Source organism: Salvia miltiorrhiza, chromosome 1, assembly GCF_028751815.1.
Source record: "Salvia miltiorrhiza cultivar Shanhuang (shh) chromosome 1, IMPLAD_Smil_shh, whole genome shotgun sequence".
Classification (NCBI taxonomy): Eukaryota; Viridiplantae; Streptophyta; class Magnoliopsida; order Lamiales; family Lamiaceae; genus Salvia; species Salvia miltiorrhiza.
Window position 1 is genome coordinate 74,096,584 of NC_080387.1, and position 20,442 is coordinate 74,117,025.

Genomic DNA, 20,442 nt, shown 5'->3' on the forward strand with positions numbered 1-20,442 from the left:
ATAGTTAAACAACGTCATTCTCAAATTTCTCTTGACATAGAAATTATTCTTTCCTCAAATTGTGCTAGCATGAAATCTCTGCAGATGTAAAAACGTCTAACATGGAGAAGAGTTCAGGGCGATGATATTATTGTTATCATCGACGAATGATAATTGTACGATTTGAGCATATTTTAGATACTTTCATGGCGAGAGAGATTTGAGAACGACGTCGTTTAATTAACTATTTCAAGCACGTGTATGCCACTTCAAAATTTGAATTTTCTTATCAAATCTGGTTTATGGGTGATTTATCATCGAGTGCATAATCTATTAATCAATAAAATTTAGGTATTTATGTGTAAAATTTGAAATGTAATAATAAAAAGAAAAAGTGGGTTACCTTTTTTATTTTATATACTGGTTGAGTGTGTTACAGTCCTCTTCAAAAAAAAAAGCCAAATGAATTTGAGAGATTATAAGTTTTATTCATATATTTATAATAAAGTTATAGTTTAATTTATAAGAGGAAATCTTTTCCAAAAAAATATTTATAAGAGGAAATAAATGTTCGATAAGGGACACCATTTCGAAATCACCAAATTGAACCGGAAATAGCAAATTCCCTCTCTCTCCAATTATTTACGCATCCAAAATTTGAAACCCTAGAGTTGAAGGTAACAAAATTGGAAGCAGAGAATCCGGTGGTGAGAATTAGCGATGAAGAGAGTGTTCGGAGCGAAGAAAGACAAGGAACCCCCTCCTTCCGTTCAAGATGCTTCTGATCGGGTTCGTAATTTAATCAGCTCGATTTACATGTATGTGATTCTGATGCTTTTACAGTGAGTAGTGCTGAATTATCTGGAAGATAGTAGCGGAAATGGGGTTTTTTTACTTTTTAGGAGTAGATTTTGTAGTTGATTTCGTATTACTCGTGTAGTCTGGTGAATTTGCTGCTTCAATTGATACCTTTTCCTATATATCTATGTATAATGTATCTTCCAGATCACTAAAAGAGGCGACAATGTTGAGGAGAAGATAAAGAAACTCGATGCTGAATTAGCTAGATACAAGGAGCAGATCAAGAAGACCCGGCCGGGTCCCGCGCAAGAAGCTGTTAAAGCTAGAGCAATGAGAGTGCTAAAGCAGAAACGAATGTAAAATGTCTTTTTAGCTTATGCTAGTTTTATTTACTCAGTGTGTGCCTGAGCTTGTCGACTAACCCGCACAATTTCTTCAAATTATTTGGACAGGTATGAAGGGCAACGCGATATGCTGTACAATCAGACATTTAATCTCGATCAAGTCTCGTTTGCTGCAGAGGGAATAAAGGATGCTCAACAGACAGTATGTCTTCTAGAGCTTGATATGCTTTTTGATTTTGAATGAGTTAAATGTTTGATGACTCGCAGAGTCGAGTGATATTCAATGATTTACAGTTGAAGACCTGAGAAATTTTTACTAGTTTTGTTCGCGTAATCTGGTGTCGTGCAAATAGAATTGTTTTTAAGGCACATTGTGAATTAATAATTTTATGGTCTTGCTATATCCATATTCTTGAACAAAAAAAATTATGTTCTGATTATGAACTTCTAAAGGTGAAATCAATAACTTGATGACTGTGCTATGGCCGGCAATATTTTTTGTTTTGATCTGGATGTTGTTGCCACCTGCGTTGTAGATCAGGATATGTGCCTCTTTGTTGTTATTAAGCTTCAATATTATGTTGTGGCAAAATTATGTTATTGTCTTCAAGTACCAGTATTCTCAGATCCGTAAATTCACAGCACAATCTGTTTCCCTTGGTAGCGCTCTACAGGGCAAAGTTCAAGGCTTGCCACGCGGAGCATATTCTGTAACGTGCTTGGAACCTGCTGCCTACCTCCTTAGAGGTAGGAGGACCCCCCATTTGTCACAAAGAAGGAAATCTTGTTGTCTTGGTGATTGTTTATGTCGTAGTATCATGGTTACGTCTGCGTGTACATTTTCTGTGTTTACGAATTTGATATGGATGCTTGTTTGGCTCTATTAGAAACTTAGATGCATAGCTTACATTTTCACTTCTTCTGTGACAAATACCTCACATGTTGCAGATGTCAGCCTTGAAATCGGCAAACAAGGACCTTAAGGGAATGATGAAGACTGTGAAAATCGATGACATAGATGTTTGTACCTCACTCCTTTTAGCTTTCACATGCCCGTGATGGTATATATTCTTGGATAACCTTTTTATTTCTTGGTGGATTTGATGTTCTTAGAGCTTGCAAGATGAGATGATGGACCTCATGGATGTGAGCAGCGAAATCCAAGAGAGCCTTGGGAGAAGCTATAATCTACCTGATGATATTGATGAGGATGAACTCCTGGGCGGTAAGATTCTCTTGTTGCTTGTGCATTAGTCGACAATTTTAGCTGTGAGATGCATTATGAACTTTGGAGAAGCTTCAGCTGCTGATAAAGTGTTGAATATGGATCCCTTAACAATATCAAAAATTTGTTGATTGGAGTAACTACTGTGGATTATTTTTGATAACCAGCTTTTGGTTGTCTATATCGTCCGATAACTAATTAGTATTCGAGTCATAACTGATTCCCTTTGGATTCTATTATGCAGAGCTTGATGCACTGGAAGCAGACATGGGGTTTGAGAGTGAAGGTGGAATGCCTTCGTATCTTCAACCTGATAAGGAATCTGACCTCGATGGAGAGCTCAGCTTTCCATCAGCACCAACTGGGCATGCTCCCATGCCTGCTGGTCGAGCAAACATGCAGGTAATGTCGTATTCCTATACGACAGGAATTACAATATTACATTCTTAACACTTGAAAACATCAAACATCAAACATCAAATCTTATCTTTTTGTGGCTGTGGTGGGATTGCTGAAGCTGGCGACATTTCTTAGATTGCTCGTTACATTGTTGTGCGCAATAGCATCTAATTATTGATTTCGATATTTGGCAGGCTGAAGATGAACTAGGGCTACCGGCTGTTCCTGGACCTTCTCTCCGAAACTAGACAAGGAGTCGGTGTGCTTATACAAGGGTGACTGTAAGCACGAACTACGGAATCTAAAGGCCGCCGGCTGCTGCACGAATAAACATTGGACAACTCGAAGCATGTGTAGGCACTCTAGGTAAATTGAAAACTTTGATGTGTATAGGAGAAGATGCTCTGATTGCTCAAACAAGTTATTGTTTTTGGGTATTTTTTTTTTGGTGTGTGTAGACACATGTTGATTTGTAAATGAATTTGTAATGGATTTGGCTCTTATCATTTGTTGAATTTCTACTTCAAATTACGCTAATTGGTGTGTGTGGGGACTCATGTCTTCTTTTTTCTTGTTATGACAAATGCTAGAGCAAAAAGGCTATAAATTTATTTATTATTTATAATAATTTTAATTTTACTATAAATGAAGGAAAATTTTCTAATGACTAAGTTCAAACATTTATAATGACTTTTTTATTGGAAGGTGGAAAATAATGACTTACAAGGATATTGAAAAGAAATAAATCAAAGAAGCATGACCAATGTAGTTTTGAAGAGAATTTGTTGAAAATTGCTTGCAAAACAATTGTTTTCTGTTTGAAACTTCTTATTGGTGAGATTTCAAAAGCATGCAAACCCAATTCACCACTTTGAATTTGTTTAGCTCAAAATATTTGAAATAATCAAAGCAAGGTTTTGATTTTAGTTTCTACTACTTCTTGCTTTAATATAGCTCGTTAATTATTCTCTCTGTCTCATTCTTCTTGTTCTATTTCCTTTTGACATAATAATTTGAAAAATATGTGTAAATTAATTAAAAATGAGCACTCACCTTTTGAAAAATTAATTATTAGATTTCATAAAAATGGGACAAGAAGAATGAGACGACTAAAAAAAGAAAATAAGAGAGTATTATTTTGGCACATAGTATTATTCAATTAATTGTAAGTTAAAGCTCGAGTATAAACAAAATAATTGCCGTTGTATGAAGCAAAAATAACTTAATTATTATTAACATGAGTAAGTCATAGCTCGAGAAGAAATAATATTTTAAGATTTAAAATAGTTTCGTTCACATTGTTAATGAAATACTAATACTATAATTTAACATTATTAAAAAAAAAAGTAGTTCTACAGAAAATTAAGAAAAATATAATGAGAATTGAGAGGCGTGGTCGACAAAAGCTCTAGAATATTCGAGAGTCTTCCTTGGTAGGCGATTTGCTCTCGACTAATCTCAGCCGTCCAAAACCTCTTTCCCTCACTTAAAACCGCAGATCTACTCTGACCTAATCTCTCTCTCTCTCTCCTTCGCTCTAGCTTCGCCGCACCTCCGCAACTCCGATTCTCAGCTGTAAGCTCTTATATATGTACTAATTCACACGTGCATCTATAGATCGATATCAGTTCTCTGCCGAATTCAAGTTTTCCCTAATTTACACGCCGATTTCTTATGCTTGTTTGATCGGTTTGATTTCGCTTGATTTTGAAGAGTATAAAGAGCAGCAGAGATGTTTGGGAGAGCGCCGAAGAAAAGCGATAATACCAAATACTATGAGGTATTGGGTGTGTCGAAGAATGCTTCGCAGGACGATCTGAAGAAGGCGTATCGTAAATCCGCAATTAAAAATCATCCTGATAAAGGCGGAGATCCGGAAAAGGTATTGTCTTGATTAATTAATTTGATTTTGATCGGGTTTAATTTTAATTGGCTATCGATTTGTTTTCTGCTTATTTGGTGGAATTCTAGATCGGTAATTTTTTAGTTGCAATGTTGAATGTGTAACTTGTTGGACTGCATAATGAGCTCGACTCAGCTGTTTTTGAGTTATTTGAGGGTATAGTTGCATCAATGTTGGTTGAAATAATCATTCAAGAAAAATAATTTACTGCCTTTTTTATTTGTTGCTTAATTTTTCCTGTTTTCCTTTTCTCCAATCAAAATTAAAGCTTGACATATTAAAAGGTGTGAATAAATTGAAGGCTGATTCAAATTAGTTGTCTTTGCCATTTTGTACACAAAATTATGTCATCCAAATTGGAATGCACAAAACGCTCTAGTAAAAGCATATTTCAATTCTGTTGATCCTGTGAATGTGGTGGCCAGTTGATACGAATACATGCGTAGAGAGTTTTCTTTGGCGTTTCTTTGTGTTAGTTTGGACATGCAAAGATTGGCATCTGAAATTGACAACTTTGTGTTGAGCTCTTTCTCCTAGCTTTGATTGACACTGAATTTGTTTGGGGATGTTCTAGTTTAAAGAGATTGCCCAAGCATATGAAGTATTGAGTGATCCAGAGAAGCGTGAGATCTATGATCAGTATGGTGAGGATGCTCTCAAGGAAGGAATGGGTGGTGGAGGTGGCCAAGGCCACAACCCCTTTGACATTTTTGAGTCCTTTTTTGGCGGTGGCAATCCGTTCGGAGGTATGCATTTGATTCGCCATGTCTTAAATTGACTTGATTATGCCAAAAGTAAAAAATTAATATGTTTTAGTTACATTTTTTATGATTGCCAGGTGGTGGAAGTAGCAGAGGTAGGAGGCAAAGAAGGGGAGAGGATGTTATTCATCCTCTCAAAGTTTCTTTAGATGACTTGTATAATGGAACATCCAAGAAGCTGTCTCTGTCGCGCAATGTACTCTGCCCCAAATGCAAGGGGTGAGCTTTATGGTGTCATATGAACTGTTGAGTCTTTATTTAAATGGAAATTTGCCAAGTCGGCCATTACTGAACTATTATGTGTTTATTCGACTGCAGGAAAGGGTCAAAATCTGGAGCTTCAATGAAATGTGCTGGTTGTCAAGGATCTGGGATGAAAGTTTCTATCAGACACCTTGGCCCTTCTATGATTCAACAAATGCAACATCCTTGCAATGAGTGCAAGGGTACTGGTGAAACCATTAGCGACAAGGACCGCTGCCCTCAGTGCAAGGGCGAGAAGGTTACACAGGAAAAGAAGGTTTTGGAAGTTGTAGTTGAGAAGGGTATGCAGCACGGACAGAAAATCACGTTCCCAGGAGAAGCTGATGAAGCGGTAACTAAGAGTTCTTCTATATGTTGGTATTTGCCGAAGGAGCATGTTAAATTTGTATTGGTTCTAACTGATGGTTTGGTATTTTGCAGCCTGAAACTGTCACTGGAGATATCGTCTTTGTACTTCAACAAAAGGAGCACCCTAAGTTCAAGAGGAAGGGTGATGATCTTTTTGTCGAACATACATTGACCCTTACTGAAGCACTATGCGGCTTCCGATTTATATTGACTCACTTGGATGGCCGTCAACTCCTCATTAAATCTGAACCTGGGGAAGTTATTAAGCCTGGTACGTTGAAAGATCTGATAGATTTCGCAGTACTCTTTGGTAGATTGTGGTAGAATGCTAATACCTTTGTCGTTGACTCAGATCAATCCAAGGCGATCAATGATGAAGGGATGCCCATGTACCAGAGGTCCTTCATGAAAGGAAAATTGTATATTCAGTTCAACGTGGAATTCCCCGATATGTTGAGCCCGGAGCAGAGCAAAGCCCTGGAGGCTGTACTGCCCCCAAGGCCTGCAACTAAGCTGACGGAGATGGAACTAGACGAATGCGAGGAGACTACCCTGCACGACATAAACATGGAAGATGAGATGCGCAGAAAGCAGCAGCAACAAGCCCAAGAGGCGTATGATGAAGACGACGACATGCCCGGAGGCGCCCAGAGAGTGCAGTGCGCTCAGCAGTAATGTCATGGTAATTGCTTTCTGTTCTACTTTGGGTGGTATGGGGTTGGGAAGGGTGATGACTTGTTTTTGACAAGTTAGATGAGACAATATTATAATTGCTTGTGTATTAGGAATATCTGTTTAGCACAAATGGTATTTGCAATCTTAAATCTATTTTATTTAATTTCATTTCATTGTTTTAGTAAATGCTGTTAACTGCTATTGCAACTTTATATAATTACTTCTCTATTATGCTGTTTATTGTGGAATTCTAACTAGTGATTATTGATTTCTTGTCAGTCAAAACATTATTGGTGGCTGCTAATATATTTTTCTAGGGCATATAGGTTATTATTTAAATTTTTGGGATATTTTGGAGGAAATAATTGTACTTTTGAACCGGATTAGTTTTTGTCAACTTTGCTTAGATTCTCAATTTTATTCACAACCTGTAACTAATTTATTAACTTTAGGGTGTTTTTACTTTGGATTTGATGGAAAATGAGAAAAAATATATTTTTACATGTTTATTACGATGGAATTTTTTTTTCTGGGTATGATGGAATATATTTTATTTTTAATAAATATATGATAAAATAGAGTAGAAAAATAATATTTTCTTATTTTTTTTATCCGTCATTTTCTAGTGAAAATATTATGATTAAAGTAAATGCTATCTTTTTATCCGTCATTTTTTAGAGAAGGCTTCTTTTGTTTTCTTAGAGAAAGAAAGGAGAAAACATAAATCTTCTACAATACTCCCTTGAAGCATTAAAAATAAATAAAAAGTTGAATAAAGGCTCAAGTATGTCTGTATTTTCAAAAATGTTTCACGTTTATAATAATAAAATACTAGAATTTTATAAAATGATTTTATTTTTAAAATTAGAATGTGTTGGTGTTTTCTATGTTGATCCTTTTGAAGTAATGCCATACTTTGAGATGGAAAGATTTAAAAAAAAAAGGAAACAAAAAACAAATACAAGGCATTGCAAAACATCATTCTTTTAATTTTATTGTTAATATTTATCTTTGTGGTCAATAAGATTCGTAAAAGTCATCTTAATTAATTAAACTAAAAGACAAAGTGTTTAGCAAGTTGCAAAAAAAAAAAAGAATTATTTCTCAGACTGCAAATATGTTTTCTTATTTATGGGGAAAGCAAGCACACAAATAAGATAACATTTCCCTAGTTCCAAGCGACGTAATTAAATTATTGATATGATAATTTGGGTTTTAATATTTTATTAACCTTCCCCATTAAAATATGATTATTGTCTAAGTACGGCCTTCCTCTTTGAGTGATTAGAATGGCTAAGGGTTGCACTAAAAATAATTAATAAAATAAACAAGAGTCATTAACATGTAATCTTTCCTTGAGTTGTGAGTTAACATTCTGACAAAAGACCTATGGCGGCTCGTTGACTGTCGTAATTATCAACTTGTTTAAATAAACCACAACTTGATTTTTTTTTTTTTATCAAAATAACAAAATCCACGAATGGGATAAGAACTCAAAGATAGTTGACAACTTATTGTAATATCTCCAAATTAATTGATTTAAGATATTATCGATAAACACGAGCCATTTATGAGACAAATAAATCCATATCAAAGGTATGCAATTAAGAACAATATTTTGGGCAATAATTATTAATTAATTGTTAATGAGATTTTATAGTTCATAATTAAAATGGATAATATAGCTTGTAAATTACTGAGCTTTGATCAAATTCTAATTTTGCATACAAACTTAAAAATTCATTTAATAATTATTGAGCTTTTAAATTCATTCGATTTTACGAAGAGTTGAATTCTGGCTCAGTGTAATGTTAACATCGATCATTTGAAATTTTATCCTCGCATTGAAATGGATTTAAGTTAATTATGAATAATTTCAATAGAAAACAACGACATTTGGAGATGTAAATTGGATTGGAATCCAACCTTGTTAGCAAAGCCTTGTTAAATTAATAAGTTCAATAATTGTCGAATACTCCCTTTGTTCTATTAGTAATGTCTTATATTTTTTTGAGGGGATTCCCATTAGAGCACTTCCAGCAGATCACCTAAATGCATTACTAACTTTAAATTTAGGCTAAAACAATTGAAAATGAGATAAAAAATGCATCCAACAGATCCCCTAAATTGGATGGGGCCCATAAATTTTTTTACACATACCTAAATTCAATCTTAAATTTACATCCACCCTAAATTTATTTTAAGCTTATAATTAGTAGGGCCCACACATAATTATTGTTTTTATGTAGAAAATAGGAGATCTGGTGCATGCATTTATAAAATCGAGATCCTAATTTTGCAAAATAGTAGAAAATAGGAGCATAATTTTGGGATTTCTGCTGGGACTGCTCTTAGTGATGTCTTATATTTTTTTTAGCAAAAAATTAATTATTTAAAATATTATTAATGATAGGCTCAACTTACTTTATATACTCAAGTTTAGTTATTTAGATTGGATGTCTAATTTATATTGGATGCACTCAAACACACACTACTAATTAATTAATAAGATGGGCCTTCCCTTAATTTTGCCTCTCCCTTCCCTATTAGATAGAGCTCAACCCAATCAATTTTCCTTGATCTAAGCCTAAACCTTTCCCCAAATTCCCATGAGAGAGAGAGAGAGTGTGTGTGAACCCTTAATCTAGATAAACCTCAATTAGTTCCCTAAAATCGAGTTGACTCTTAAATTAATATGAAAACCAAAACCAAGCCTATATCTATAATTCTATCACCTAGTTGACTAGTTGGGAAAAGGACCTAATTGAGGAGGGCCTCTTCTCTTATATTTCTCTCTCTCTCTCTCTCCAAAACAATATATATGAGTGAGAGAGAGAGGGAGGAGAATTCTATTGAATCCATAATATCCAAGTTTACAAAAATTCAAAAAAAGAAAAAGAAAAAAAAAAAACCTCTTCTCTCACAAATGAATAACGCCACCGCTTTATCGGACTACAACGACAACCCCATCGGCGACACCGGGCTCGGCGGCGTCGGCTACGGCGTCGGCCTCTCCATCGCCGTCCTCGTCGTCTTCGTCGTCATCACCTACTTCTCCTACAAGTGCAAGCGATCGCAGACGGACTCCTTGTCCTCCTCCTTCCGCCGCCGCTACTCCGCCGGCGACGGCGCATCCGTCCACGTCGTCATCCACCGCGACGGCCTCGACGCCGCCGCCATCTCCGCCTTCCCGCTCTACACCTACGGCCAACTCAAGCCCCACAAAGGCGGCGGCGCCGCCGGCTGCGCCGTCTGCCTGTCGGACTTCAAGGAGAGCGAGGAGGTGCGGCTGCTGCCGGAGTGCGGGCACGTCTTCCACCGGAGCTGCATTGATCCGTGGCTGATGATTCACCCCACGTGCCCCATCTGCCGGAACTCGCCGCTGCAGACGGCGGTGCCGACGCCGCTGCCGGCGTCACAGCCTGCTCCGGTTGCTAACCAATAATGATAATCTTCTTCTTCTTCTTCTCTTTTTTTTTTTAATTTTATTTTTTAATTGTTTGGTGAATGGAACAGTCGTATATATTTAATTTTTTTTGGTCTATGGGAATATTGAATAATTTTGTGGTGTAAAAGAGAAATGTTATACTATATATACGCATGTTGGAGACAATATTTTAGCAATGTGGAAAAGATTTTAGATTTAGAAGTTTAAGAAATACTAATTTTCTTGTAATTCGATTTGGTGATGGAAATATTGAGCTATAATTTATTCCTTTTATTGCTTAAAATTATGCATAGAATTTAAATTTTAATAAAAAGTTATTTAATATTTGATAGTATAGAAATGGTCTTATAGTGAAGTTAGTGTTAATTTAATTATAGGTAAATAAATTATAAGTTAAAATTGTTCAATTATGTGTAGGATATTGTTCAAAAGTAGAAAATATATTCATAGTATAAAAAGTGTTTGGTTTGAGTGATAAAGCATGAATGATAAGAATCATAAAATAATTCACCTTAATTAAGTGTTTGGTTTGTATGATTGAGCTTGTGATTGATAATCCGACTTGCATCTAATCTTCTAATTGATTGATTATTTATCACGCTAAAGTTGGGTGAATCATTTAATCGCCTCTCTAAATCTGTCAATCTGATAATCTTATCTATCCTCATCCACTAAACCAAACACCTTATAATCTTGATTATGGGTAAATAAATATAAATTATCATGTTAAAATCATTCAATTGTGTAGAATAGTGCTAAAATATATATTTAGAAGACAGTATCAAAAAAAATTACAGAGAGAATATATAAAACGTCAATAATTTGATGATTTTATAAGAATAAAACAAGAATTTTGACGCATAAAACGGTTCCAATATAAGCTTTCTTGAAGGTATTGGATAATGCATTTACATGATATATATGAAGCTTCATCATTTTGAACACCGAATTACTATCTCCGTCCCACGAATCTTAACACGTTTGGTTTCGGCACGAGAATTAAGAACTTGTAGATTAGTGTTTTAACTGTGTAGTTAATAAACTATGAGAGAGAAGGTAATAAAAGTGATAAAGTAGTGTGTAGTTAATAAACTATGAGAGAGAAGGTAATAAAAGTGATAAAGTAGGAGAGAGAAGGTAATAATTATTACCTTATTTGGAAATGTGTCAAGATTCGTGGGACGGCTCGAAAATGAATATGTGTCAAGATTTGTGGGACGGAGGGAGTATCTTTTAATCATATGTAAAAGAAAATTCATAAACACTTTATGATGTTTCTTCAACATTGAAAACACACAAAAACTAACAAAGGATTTCAAACCAACAACTGACAGAAATACACAAACAAAACAAAAACTAGAATAGAACCATAATACATAAAACTTTCAACATGGAATTTTCCAAATTTTCAAACCTCAAAAGCTATAAAAAAAAAACTACTAGATCCAAAAAAAAAAGGTGCAACATAAAATATTTTCTTGATTTGGTATAAATCAACTCTGTTCCACAATGATCCAAACCTTCTGTCCCAAGGCACAGTAGTTAGACACATTGCATATGTAATAAGACACCCCTTCGAGGGGCAAAGGGATCGTTGCCGGGCCGTCGTAGGCGGCGTTGTACGGCTCGTCTCCGGTGCACCGGTCGAACTCGCCCCTCGACACTTGAAGCACGTTGTAGAGCCCCGAATCGAAGTCGAAATCTGCAGATATATGTATGTGAGAGTTTGATTGATTTGGTGAAGAAAATTTGGAAATGGAAGTAGGTAGTTAAGTTAGTTAAGTTAGTTACAGAGAGTATCTCCGGTGTGGAAGGTGTAGGAAGAAGACCAGTTTTTGTAGAAGTTAATGGTGGGAGGGATTGACCAGATTGAATCTCCAACTCTATGCTGCAAAGCCTCTGAACTCCATAAGAGTAGTGCTGCAATTAACATCATCGTTGCAGCCATTACTAGTGAGAGAGAGAGAGAGAGGTTTTGTGTAAAAACTGAAATGATGGTTATCAATTACACGTTTGGGAAGTTTTTATCTTAATTTCGTGTTAATGGTAGTTTACCATTTGATGACTTTTTAATAAATAAATACATGAACTTTGAAAAAAGTTGCAATTTTCACCTGAACTTTTAATTAAGCCTCAAAATACATGAATTTATATTTTTGTTGCAATTTTCACTTAAATTTGACTTTCAACGAAATTATAGCTTAATTGACAGTCGAAAATTCACCTGATGTTGATCCAACTTCTAATGATGATGAGTATTTAGAAGATCGGATGTCTAACAAGGCAAAAATTAATATATTTGACTTAATTTCGATTATCAATTAAACTTTAATTTCGTTGAAAGTCAAACTTATGTGAAAATTACAATAAAAATATAAATTCATGTATTTTGGGGCTTAATTGAAAGTTGAGGTGAAAATTGCAATTTTTTTCAAAATTCATGTATTTTTTGGCCATAACCACAAAAAAAAAAAAAAAAAAAAAACATTGTTATTTTTACTTTTTCTTCTGATCACATGAGATCCTTTATTAGTTGAGAGAGAGAGAGAGAGAGAGAGAGAGAGAGAGAGAGAGAGAGAGAGAGAAAACTGAAATGGTGGTTATCAATTTGCACGTTTTGGAAGCATTGCTTTTTATCTTGATTTCGTGTTAATGGTAGTTTATTATTTGACACCAGTTGAAGAAGGGGCACTGCTGAAGACTGAAGAAGAACCTGAAGAGGTCGTACCAGTTGAAGAAGGGGCACTGCTGAAGACTGAAGAAGAACCTGAAGAGGTCGTACCGAAACCGAAGACACCAGTTGAAGAAGGGGCACTGCTGAAGATTGAAGAAGAACCTGAAGAGGTCGCACCGAAACTGAAGACACCAGTTGAAGAAGGGGCACTGCTGAAGACTAAAGAAGAACCTGAAGAGGTCGTACCGAAACTGAAGACACCAGTTGAAGAAGGGGCACTGCTGAAGACTGAAGAAGAACCTGAAGAGGTCGCACCGAAACTGAAGACACCAGTTGAAGAAGGGGCACTGCTGAAGACTGAAGAAGAACCTGAAGAGGTCGTACCGAAACTGAAGTCACCAGTTGAAGAAGGGGCACTGCTGAAGACTGAAGAAGAACCTGAACAGGTCGTACCGAAACTGAAGACTGGAGCAGCGGCACCACCAGTTGAAGAAGGGGCACTGCTGAAGGAGCCGGTGGTTACTGAAGAAGAACCTGAAGAGCTCAAACCAGCACCAAAAACTGGAGCAGTTGCACCGCCAGTCGATCCAACTGCATTGATTGAAGAAGAGGAAGAACTCACACCAAAACTAAATACGCCCGAAGTAGTAAAACTGCTGGAGCCACTTGCACTGCCGTTTGAAACGGCAGTAGGATTCACACCAAATAAACTAGATGTTGATACACATTATGGAAAAAAAAGAAGAAAAAATAATTAGGCAGTTACTGAATCTTGATACACATTATGGCAGCTCCGCTGGTAGCTAAGATCTCACATATATTTTCCCATTTAATAATTGCCCATCAAACAATTTCCAAGAACATATAATTTCACATACACGAACTGTGTGAAACTAACACATCTCGTTCAAGATAAATAATTACTTCAATAATCACGTACCAAAAGCAGAATTCAGGCACAAAATCGAATACTTCGCACAAAATCACGAGCACACACGAGACAAACATTTGAAATCTCAGACGAAACTAAAGATTCGCAGCTAAAACCAAACCCTTAAAGCAAACGAAAAGAAATAACCTGATGTCTGGGGAGGAGCAGGAGGAGGCGGCGGCATGCGTTTTTTGCGGAAAACAGAATCGAAGAAGCGGCGCGCCACATACGAAATGAGCTTGGAGGCGGGGTCCACCACCAACTTCGTCAACCAGCTGCTGCCTCCATTGCCGCGGAAGGCGATGGCGGGGCGCTCGTAAGGCGTCGTCGTTTTGCGGAAGGGCTTCTTGCGAAACTTTCTCCCAGCTCCTCCTCCTCCGCCGCCGCCGTAAGCGGTGGTGGTGGCTCCGCCTTCTTCCGCCGTCGCCATTTGATTTAGAAAAATCGGTGTATAATATTAAATATATTTATATATAATAAAAAGATTTAATTTTTTTTTGCCCTTTTTAGGAGCTTGCTACTTTGACATTGAGCTTGACCCCAAAAGTCAATATTTGTGAAATACCAAAATACTGTACTAAAAATTATGAAATGTTTTTCCATAAAAGGAAACTATTAATTTTTTGAAGGAAAATGGAATGATAATTGCATTTAAAATTCATAGCCAAAATAGTAAGAAGATATGTATTAATTTGCTAAATAAACCAGGTTATAAATTGTTGGTGGTGGCATTAATTTTGTGATTTGAAAATTATGAATTTGATTATTTGAATCAATTAATGAGCCTTTAGGAACTTTAAATTTTAGAATTGGTTAAAGTTAGTTCATAAGTAGTAGAGCACTTGTTACTTGTTAGTTACTTAATAGTAAATTACAAAGAATTTGAAAATAAGATTGTAATTTGCATCTTCAAATTACACTCTATTCGTGATTTGGTTTCGAAAATGTCGACATTTCAATACTCAAATAATTTTTTGTTACTTGCATAGACTTAAAATCTATTTAAACAATCTGATATAATACTCATAGATCGTCCCTCTTTTTATAAACACGTTACTTCTTTTCTTTTTCCTTCATTCGCCACAACAATCTATTTATCTTGAAATTAGAGGTCAGGCATCGCCTTCATCTTTATTCGCCACAGCCCAAAATCATTTTTTCCGGTGAATTTCTCGGCCTCAAACTTCGCCGTCGCCATCGTTACACTTACACCCCGCTGATTTCACCCTTCGATCCTCCTTCCCACATACGGCGCCACTTGTAAGGGAGAATCAGCAAGAATCACCAAGAAACGAGCTAAGTATAGCGAGCAAAAACAAGAACACAATATACCAAAAGATTTACGTGGTTCGGATTTGACAATCCTACATCCACGGAAGGTAAACGGGAAAAGTATCATTGATCACAGAGTAACTCTCAATCAAAAACAGAAAAGAATTATCTCTCAAGCTAAATCACATAGCTCAACTCTCTTCTTTTGACTCTCTGTTGTTTCTTCACTCATCAGAGAAAACTCTCTCTTGATACACACGAAAAGTAATAATATGGAATGAGAGAAAAGATAACAGGAAAAGAATAAAGCAGCAACAGTCTTGCAGCTCTAACTAACTCCCTATGCAAGATTTGCAAATAAGTCCCTAAACATTTTGCTAATGATGCAGACACCCCTCTCTACATATATGAAGCTTCATCATTTTGAACATCGAATTATCTTTTAATCATAATGTAAAAGAAAATTCATAAACACTTTATGATGTTTCTTCAACATTGAAAACACACAGAACTAACAAAGGATTTCAAACCAAAAACTGACAGAAATACACAAACAAAACAAAAACTATAATAGAACCATAATACACAAAACTTTCAACATGGAATTTTCCAAATTTCCAAACCTCAAAAGCTATAAAAAAACTACTAGATCCAAAAAAAAAAAAAGGTGCAACATAAAATATTTTCTTGATTTGGTATAAATCAACTCTGTTCCACAATGATCCAAACCTTCTGTCCCAAGGCACAGTAGTTAGACACATTGCATACGTAATAAGACACCCCTTCGAGGGGCAGAGGGATCGTTGCCGGGCCGTCGTAGGCGGCGTTGTACGGCTCGTCTCCGGTGCACCGGTCGAACTCGCCCCTCGACACTTGAAGCACGTTGTAGAGCCCCGAATCGAAGTCGAAATCTGCAGATATATGTATTGTGAGAGTTTGTTTGATTTGGTGAAGAAAATTTGGAAATGGAAGAAGGTAGTTAAGTTAGTTAAGTTAGTTACAGAGAGTATCTCCGGTGTGGAAGGTGTAGGAAGAAGACCAGTTTTTGTAGAAGTTAATGGTGGGAGGGATTGACCAGATTGAATCTCCAACTCTATGCTGCAAAGCCTCTGAACTCCATAAGAGTAGTGCTGCAATTAACATCATCGTTGCAGCCATTGCTAGTGAGAGAGAGAGAGAGAGAGAGAGAGAGAGAGAGGTTTTGTGAAAAAACTGAAATGGTGGTTATCAATTACACGTTTGGGAAGTTTTTATCTTAATTTCGTGTTAATGGTAGTTTACCATTTGACGACTTTTTAATAAATAAATAAATAAAAACTTAACTTTCGTTTATTTGGGGGTAAAAAAAGGGGTTATGGCCAAAAAAATACATGAACTTTGAAAAAAGTTGTAATTTTCACCTGAACTTTTAATTAAGCCTCAAAATACATGAAGTTATATTTTTGTTGCAATTTTCACTTAAGTTTGACTTTCAACGAAATTATAGCTTAATTTACAGTCGAAAATTCACCTGATGTTGATCCAACTTCTAATGATGATGAGTATTTAGAAGATCAGAGGTCTAAGAAGACAAAAATTAATATATTTGACTTAATTTCGATTGTCAATTAAACTCTAATTTCGTTGAAAGTCAAACTTATGTGAAAATTACAACAAAAATATAAATTCATGTATTTTGGGGCTTAATTGAAAGTTGAGGTGAAAATTGCAATTTTTTTCAAAGTTCATGTATTTTTTGGCCATAACCCAAAAAAAAAAACATTGTTATTTTTACTTTTTCTTCTGTTAACGTGAGATCCTTTATCCCACTTTTGGTGTTTGACTCGTTGTCTCACTTTTAATTTTTAATTTTTGTGTATTAAACAAAAAACTATACAAATGTTAAGATAAAGTCTTAATTGCAACGATTTGAAAGTACTTGTTAAATTTACAAATTCAATGAAAAGTGATACATTATTATTTTTATTTTTTTTGGACTTTGGGAAAGGAGGGTGGTGGAGTTTAAACCCTAGACCTCACTGTTCGTAAACAAAAGTTCACACCACTCAGTGTCCCATTAGGGACAAGGGATGCATTATTTGACAATTAGCCTTCTAAGAAAAAAATAAGAGTTATCAAAGATCATATAAAAAAAAACAAAAAAAAAAAATCGTCAAAATTATGCCAATAAACTACCATTAACCTAACTTTGATAAAATATTTCAATACAAGATAGATCTCCAAACTCGAGCCACAATATTTCCTGTTTTATTTCATCAATACACATCGCTCCTTCCAACACACAATACAACACTATCCAAAAAAAGAAAAGAAAAAAGAATTTATACAAATGTGATATTGAATTAGAAGACTTATTCTGAAGACTGAAGAAGAACCTGAAGAGGTCGCACCGAAACTGAAGACTGGAGCAGCGGCACCACCAGTTGAAGAAGGGGCACTGCTGAAGACCGAAGAAGAACCTGAAGAGGTCGGACCGAAACTGAAGACACCAGTTGAAGAAGGGGCACTGCTGAAGACAGAAGAAGAACCTGAAGAGGTCGCACCGAAACTGAAGACACCAGTTGAAGAAGGGGCACTGCTGAAGACTGAAGAAGAACCTGAAGTGGTCGTACCGAAACTGAAGACACCAGTTGAAGAAGGGGCACTGCTGAAGACTGAAGAAGAACCCGAAGAGGTCGTAGGGAAACTGAAGACACCAGTTGAAGAAGGGGCACTGCTGAAGACTGAAGAAGAACCTGAAGAGGTCGTACCGAAACCGAAGACACCAGTTGAAGAAGGGGCACTGCTGAAGACTAAAGAAGAACCTGAAGAGGTCGTACCAGTTGAAGAAGGGGCACTGCTGAAGACTGAAGAAGAACCTGAAGAGGTCGTACCGAAACCGAAGACACCAGTTGAAGAAGGGGCACTGCTGAAGACTGAAGAAGAACCTGAAGTGGTCGTACCGAAACTGAAGACACCAGTTGAAGAAGGGGCACTGCTGAAGACTGAAGAAGAACCCGAAGAGGTCGTAGGGAAACTGAAGACACCAGTTGAAGAAGGGGCACTGCTGAAGACTGAAGAAGAACCTGAAGAGGTCGTACCGAAACCGAAGAAACCAGTTGAAGAAGGGGCACTGCTGAAGACTAAAGAAGAACCTGAAGAGGTCGTACCAGTTGAAGAAGGGGCACTGCTGAAGACTGAAGAAGAACCTGAAGAGGTCGTACCGAAACCGAAGACACCAGTTGAAGAAGGGGCACTGCTGAAGACTAAAGAAGAACCTGAAGAGGTCGTAGGGAAACTGAAGACACCAGTTGAAGAAGGGGCACTGCTGAAGACTGAAGAAGAACCTGAAGAGGTCGTACCAAAACCGAAGACACCAGTTGAAGAAGGGGCACTGCTGAAGACTGAAGAAGAACCTGAAGAGGTCGTACCAGTTGAAGAAGGGGCACTGCTGAAGACTGAAGAAGAACCTGAAGAGGTCGTACCGAAACCAAAGACAACAGTTGAAGAAGGGGGCACTGCTGAAGACTGAAGAAGAACCTGAAGAGGTCGTACCGAAACCGAAGAAACCAGTTGAAGAAGGGGCACTGCTGAAGACTGAAGAAGAACCTGAAGAGGTCGCACCGAAACTGAAGACACCAGTTGAAGAAGGGGCACTGCTGAAGACTGAAGAAGAACCTGAAGTGGTCGTACCGAAACCGAAGACACCAGTTGAAGAAGGGGCACTGCTGAAGACTGAAGAAGAACCTGAAGAGGTCGTACCAGTTGAAGAAGGGGCACTGCTGAAGACTGAAGAAGAACCTGAAGAGGTCGTACCGAAACCGAAGACACCAGTTGAAGAAGGAGCACTGCTGAAGACTGAAGAACCTGAAGAGGTCGTAGGGAAAATGAAGACACCAGTTGAAGAAGGGGCACTGCTGAAGACTGAAGAAGAACCTGAAGAGGTCGTACCGAAACCGAAGACACCAGTTGAAGAAGGGGCACTGCTGAAGACTGAAGAAGAACCTGAAGAGGTCGTACCGAAACCGAAGACACCAGTTGAAGAAGGGGCACTGCTGAAGACTGAAGAAGAACCTGAAGAGGTCGTACCAGTTGAAGAAGGGGCACTGCTGAAGACTGAAGAAGAACCTGAAGAGGTCGTACCGAAACCGAAGACACCAGTTGAAGAAGGAGCACTGCTGAAGACTGAAGAACCTGAAGAGGTCGTAGGGAAACTGAAGACACCAGTTGAAGAAGGGGCACTGCTGAAGACTGAAGAAGAACCTGAAGAGGTCGTACCGAAACCGAAGACACTAGTTGAAGAAGGGGCACTGCTGAAGACTGAAGAAGAACCTGAAGAGGTCGTACCAGTTGAAGAAGGGGCACTGCTGAAGACTGAAGAAGAACCTGAAGAGGTCGTACCGAAACCGAAGACACCAGTTGAAGAAGGAGCACTGCTGAAGACTGAAGAACCTGAAGAGGTCGTAGGGAAACTGAAGACACCAGTTGAAGAAGGGGCACTGCTGAAGACTGAAGAAGAACCTGAAGAGGTCGTACCAAAATCGAAGACACCAGTTGAAGAAGGGGCACTGCTGAAGACTGAAGAAGAACCTGAAGAGGTCGTACCAAAACCGAAGACACCAGTTGAAGAAGGGGCACTGCTGAAGACTGAAGAAGAACCTGAAGAGGTCGTACCAGTTGAAGAAGGGGCACTGCTGAAGACTGAAGAAGAACCTGAAGAGGTCGTACCGAAACCAAAGACACCAGTTGAAGAAGGGGCACTGCTGAAGACTGAAGAAGAACCAGAAGAGGTCGTACCGAAACCGAAGAAACCAGTTGAAGAAGGGGCACTGCTGAAGACTGAAGAAGAACCTGAAGAGGTCGCACCGAAACTGAAGACACCAGTTGAAGAAGGGGCACTGCTGAAGACTGAAGAAGAACCTGAAGTAGTCGTACCGAAACCGAAGACACCAGTTGAAGAAGGGGCACTGCTGAAGACTGAAGAAGAACCTGAAGAGGTCGTACCAGTTGAAGAAGGGGCACTGCTGAAGACTGAAGAAGAACCTGAAGAGGTCGTACCGAAACCGAAGACACCAGTTGAAGAAGGAGCACTGCTGAAGACTGAAGAACCTGAAGAGGTCGTAGGGAAACTGAAGACACCAGTTGAAGAAGGGGCACTACTGAAGACTGAAGAAGAACCTGAAGAGGTCGTACCGAAACCGAAGACACCAGTTGATGAAGGGGCACTGCTGAAGACTGAAGAAGAACCTGAAGAGGTCGCACCAGTTGAAGAAGGGGCACTGCTGAAGACTGAAGAAGAACCTGAAGAGGTCGTACCGAAACCGAAGACACCAGTTGAAGAAGGGGCACTGCTGAAGACTAAAGAAGAACCTGAAGAGGTCGTACCAGTTGAAGAAGGGGCACTGCTGAAGACTGAAGAAGAACCTGAAGAGGTCGTAC

The 20,442-nt window shown here is 37.8% G+C and overlaps 6 protein-coding genes across 7 annotated transcripts; 3 read left to right on the top strand and 3 right to left on the bottom strand.

Moving 5' to 3' along the window:
- Positions 1–512: 512 nt before the first annotated feature.
- Positions 513–3,285, top strand: LOC131006111 (vacuolar protein sorting-associated protein 60.1-like). Of its 2 annotated transcripts, XM_057933267.1 has the most exons (7): positions 513–768; positions 985–1,136; positions 1,233–1,326; positions 2,073–2,144; positions 2,238–2,349; positions 2,594–2,751; positions 2,943–3,285. In XM_057933267.1, exons 1-7 carry the CDS (start codon positions 700–702, stop codon positions 2,994–2,996), a joined length of 711 nt encoding a protein of 236 aa, XP_057789250.1. In that variant the 5' UTR covers positions 513–699; the 3' UTR covers positions 2,997–3,285. The 2 variants fall into 2 exon arrangements, with proteins under 2 accessions (XP_057789250.1, XP_057789251.1); XM_057933268.1 differs by lacking the exon at positions 2,073–2,144 and having other exon boundaries at positions 552–768.
- Positions 3,286–4,145: 860 nt separating this feature from the next.
- LOC131006113 (dnaJ protein homolog) lies at positions 4,146–6,860 on the top strand. Its single transcript, XM_057933269.1, has 7 exons — positions 4,146–4,323; positions 4,462–4,630; positions 5,226–5,397; positions 5,490–5,631; positions 5,731–6,007; positions 6,097–6,295; positions 6,377–6,860. Exons 2-7 carry the CDS (start codon positions 4,481–4,483, stop codon positions 6,697–6,699), a joined length of 1,263 nt encoding a protein of 420 aa, XP_057789252.1. The 5' UTR covers positions 4,146–4,323; positions 4,462–4,480; the 3' UTR covers positions 6,700–6,860.
- A 2,305-nt stretch (positions 6,861–9,165) lies between these two features.
- LOC131006114 (putative RING-H2 finger protein ATL71) lies at positions 9,166–10,274 on the top strand. The gene has a single exon (XM_057933270.1). It carries the CDS (start codon positions 9,521–9,523, stop codon positions 10,142–10,144), a length of 624 nt encoding a protein of 207 aa, XP_057789253.1. The 5' UTR covers positions 9,166–9,520; the 3' UTR covers positions 10,145–10,274.
- A 1,262-nt stretch (positions 10,275–11,536) lies between these two features.
- On the bottom strand, positions 11,537–12,134 carry LOC131006115 (mavicyanin-like). Its single transcript, XM_057933271.1, has 2 exons — positions 11,939–12,134; positions 11,537–11,849 (listed from the first exon to the last, which is right to left on the bottom strand). The coding sequence occupies exons 1-2, from the start codon at positions 12,093–12,095 to the stop codon at positions 11,641–11,643; spliced, it is 366 nt and encodes a 121-aa protein (XP_057789254.1). The 5' UTR covers positions 12,096–12,134; the 3' UTR covers positions 11,537–11,640.
- Positions 12,135–12,810: 676 nt separating this feature from the next.
- LOC131013049 (nuclear pore complex protein NUP62-like) lies at positions 12,811–14,213 on the bottom strand. The gene is made up of 2 exons (XM_057941054.1): positions 13,900–14,213; positions 12,811–13,412 (listed from the first exon to the last, which is right to left on the bottom strand). Exons 1-2 carry the CDS (start codon positions 14,180–14,182, stop codon positions 12,811–12,813), a joined length of 885 nt encoding a protein of 294 aa, XP_057797037.1. The 5' UTR covers positions 14,183–14,213.
- Positions 14,214–14,652: 439 nt separating this feature from the next.
- Positions 14,653–16,238, bottom strand: LOC131006116 (mavicyanin-like). The gene is made up of 2 exons (XM_057933272.1): positions 16,026–16,238; positions 14,653–15,935 (listed from the first exon to the last, which is right to left on the bottom strand). The coding sequence occupies exons 1-2, from the start codon at positions 16,180–16,182 to the stop codon at positions 15,727–15,729; spliced, it is 366 nt and encodes a 121-aa protein (XP_057789255.1). The 5' UTR covers positions 16,183–16,238; the 3' UTR covers positions 14,653–15,726.
- Positions 16,239–20,442: the final 4,204 nt, after the last annotated feature.

What these genes read in the sequence shown, in the direction of transcription:
- LOC131006111 (XM_057933267.1), top strand. Translation starts at nt 700, where the DNA reads ATGAAGAGAGTGTTCGGAGCGAAGAAAGACAAGGAACCCCCTCCTTCC. An exon ending in GTGCTAAAGCAGAAACGAAT is followed by an intron (nt 1,137 to 1,232) that starts GTAAAATGTCTT and finishes TTATTTGGACAG; the next exon opens with GTATGAAGGGCAACGCGATA. An exon ending in TGAGGATGAACTCCTGGGCG is followed by an intron (nt 2,350 to 2,593) that starts GTAAGATTCTCT and finishes TCTATTATGCAG; the next exon opens with AGCTTGATGCACTGGAAGCA.
- LOC131006113 (XM_057933269.1), top strand. Translation starts at nt 4,481, where the DNA reads ATGTTTGGGAGAGCGCCGAAGAAAAGCGATAATACCAAATACTATGAG. An exon ending in AAGGCGGAGATCCGGAAAAG is followed by an intron (nt 4,631 to 5,225) that starts GTATTGTCTTGA and finishes GGGATGTTCTAG; the next exon opens with TTTAAAGAGATTGCCCAAGC. An exon ending in CAGGAGAAGCTGATGAAGCG is followed by an intron (nt 6,008 to 6,096) that starts GTAACTAAGAGT and finishes GGTATTTTGCAG; the next exon opens with CCTGAAACTGTCACTGGAGA.
- LOC131006114 (XM_057933270.1), top strand. Translation starts at nt 9,521, where the DNA reads ATGAGTGAGAGAGAGAGGGAGGAGAATTCTATTGAATCCATAATATCC.
- LOC131006115 (XM_057933271.1), bottom strand. Translation starts at nt 12,095, where the DNA reads ATGGCTGCAACGATGATGTTAATTGCAGCACTACTCTTATGGAGTTCA. An exon ending in CCACACCGGAGATACTCTCT is followed by an intron (nt 11,850 to 11,938) that starts GTAACTAACTTA and finishes ATATATCTGCAG; the next exon opens with ATTTCGACTTCGATTCGGGG.
- LOC131013049 (XM_057941054.1), bottom strand. Translation starts at nt 14,182, where the DNA reads ATGGCGACGGCGGAAGAAGGCGGAGCCACCACCACCGCTTACGGCGGC. An exon ending in TGCTCCTCCCCAGACATCAG is followed by an intron (nt 13,413 to 13,899) that starts GTTATTTCTTTT and finishes CAATCAATGCAG; the next exon opens with TTGGATCGACTGGCGGTGCA.
- LOC131006116 (XM_057933272.1), bottom strand. Translation starts at nt 16,182, where the DNA reads ATGGCTGCAACGATGATGTTAATTGCAGCACTACTCTTATGGAGTTCA. An exon ending in CCACACCGGAGATACTCTCT is followed by an intron (nt 15,936 to 16,025) that starts GTAACTAACTTA and finishes ATATATCTGCAG; the next exon opens with ATTTCGACTTCGATTCGGGG.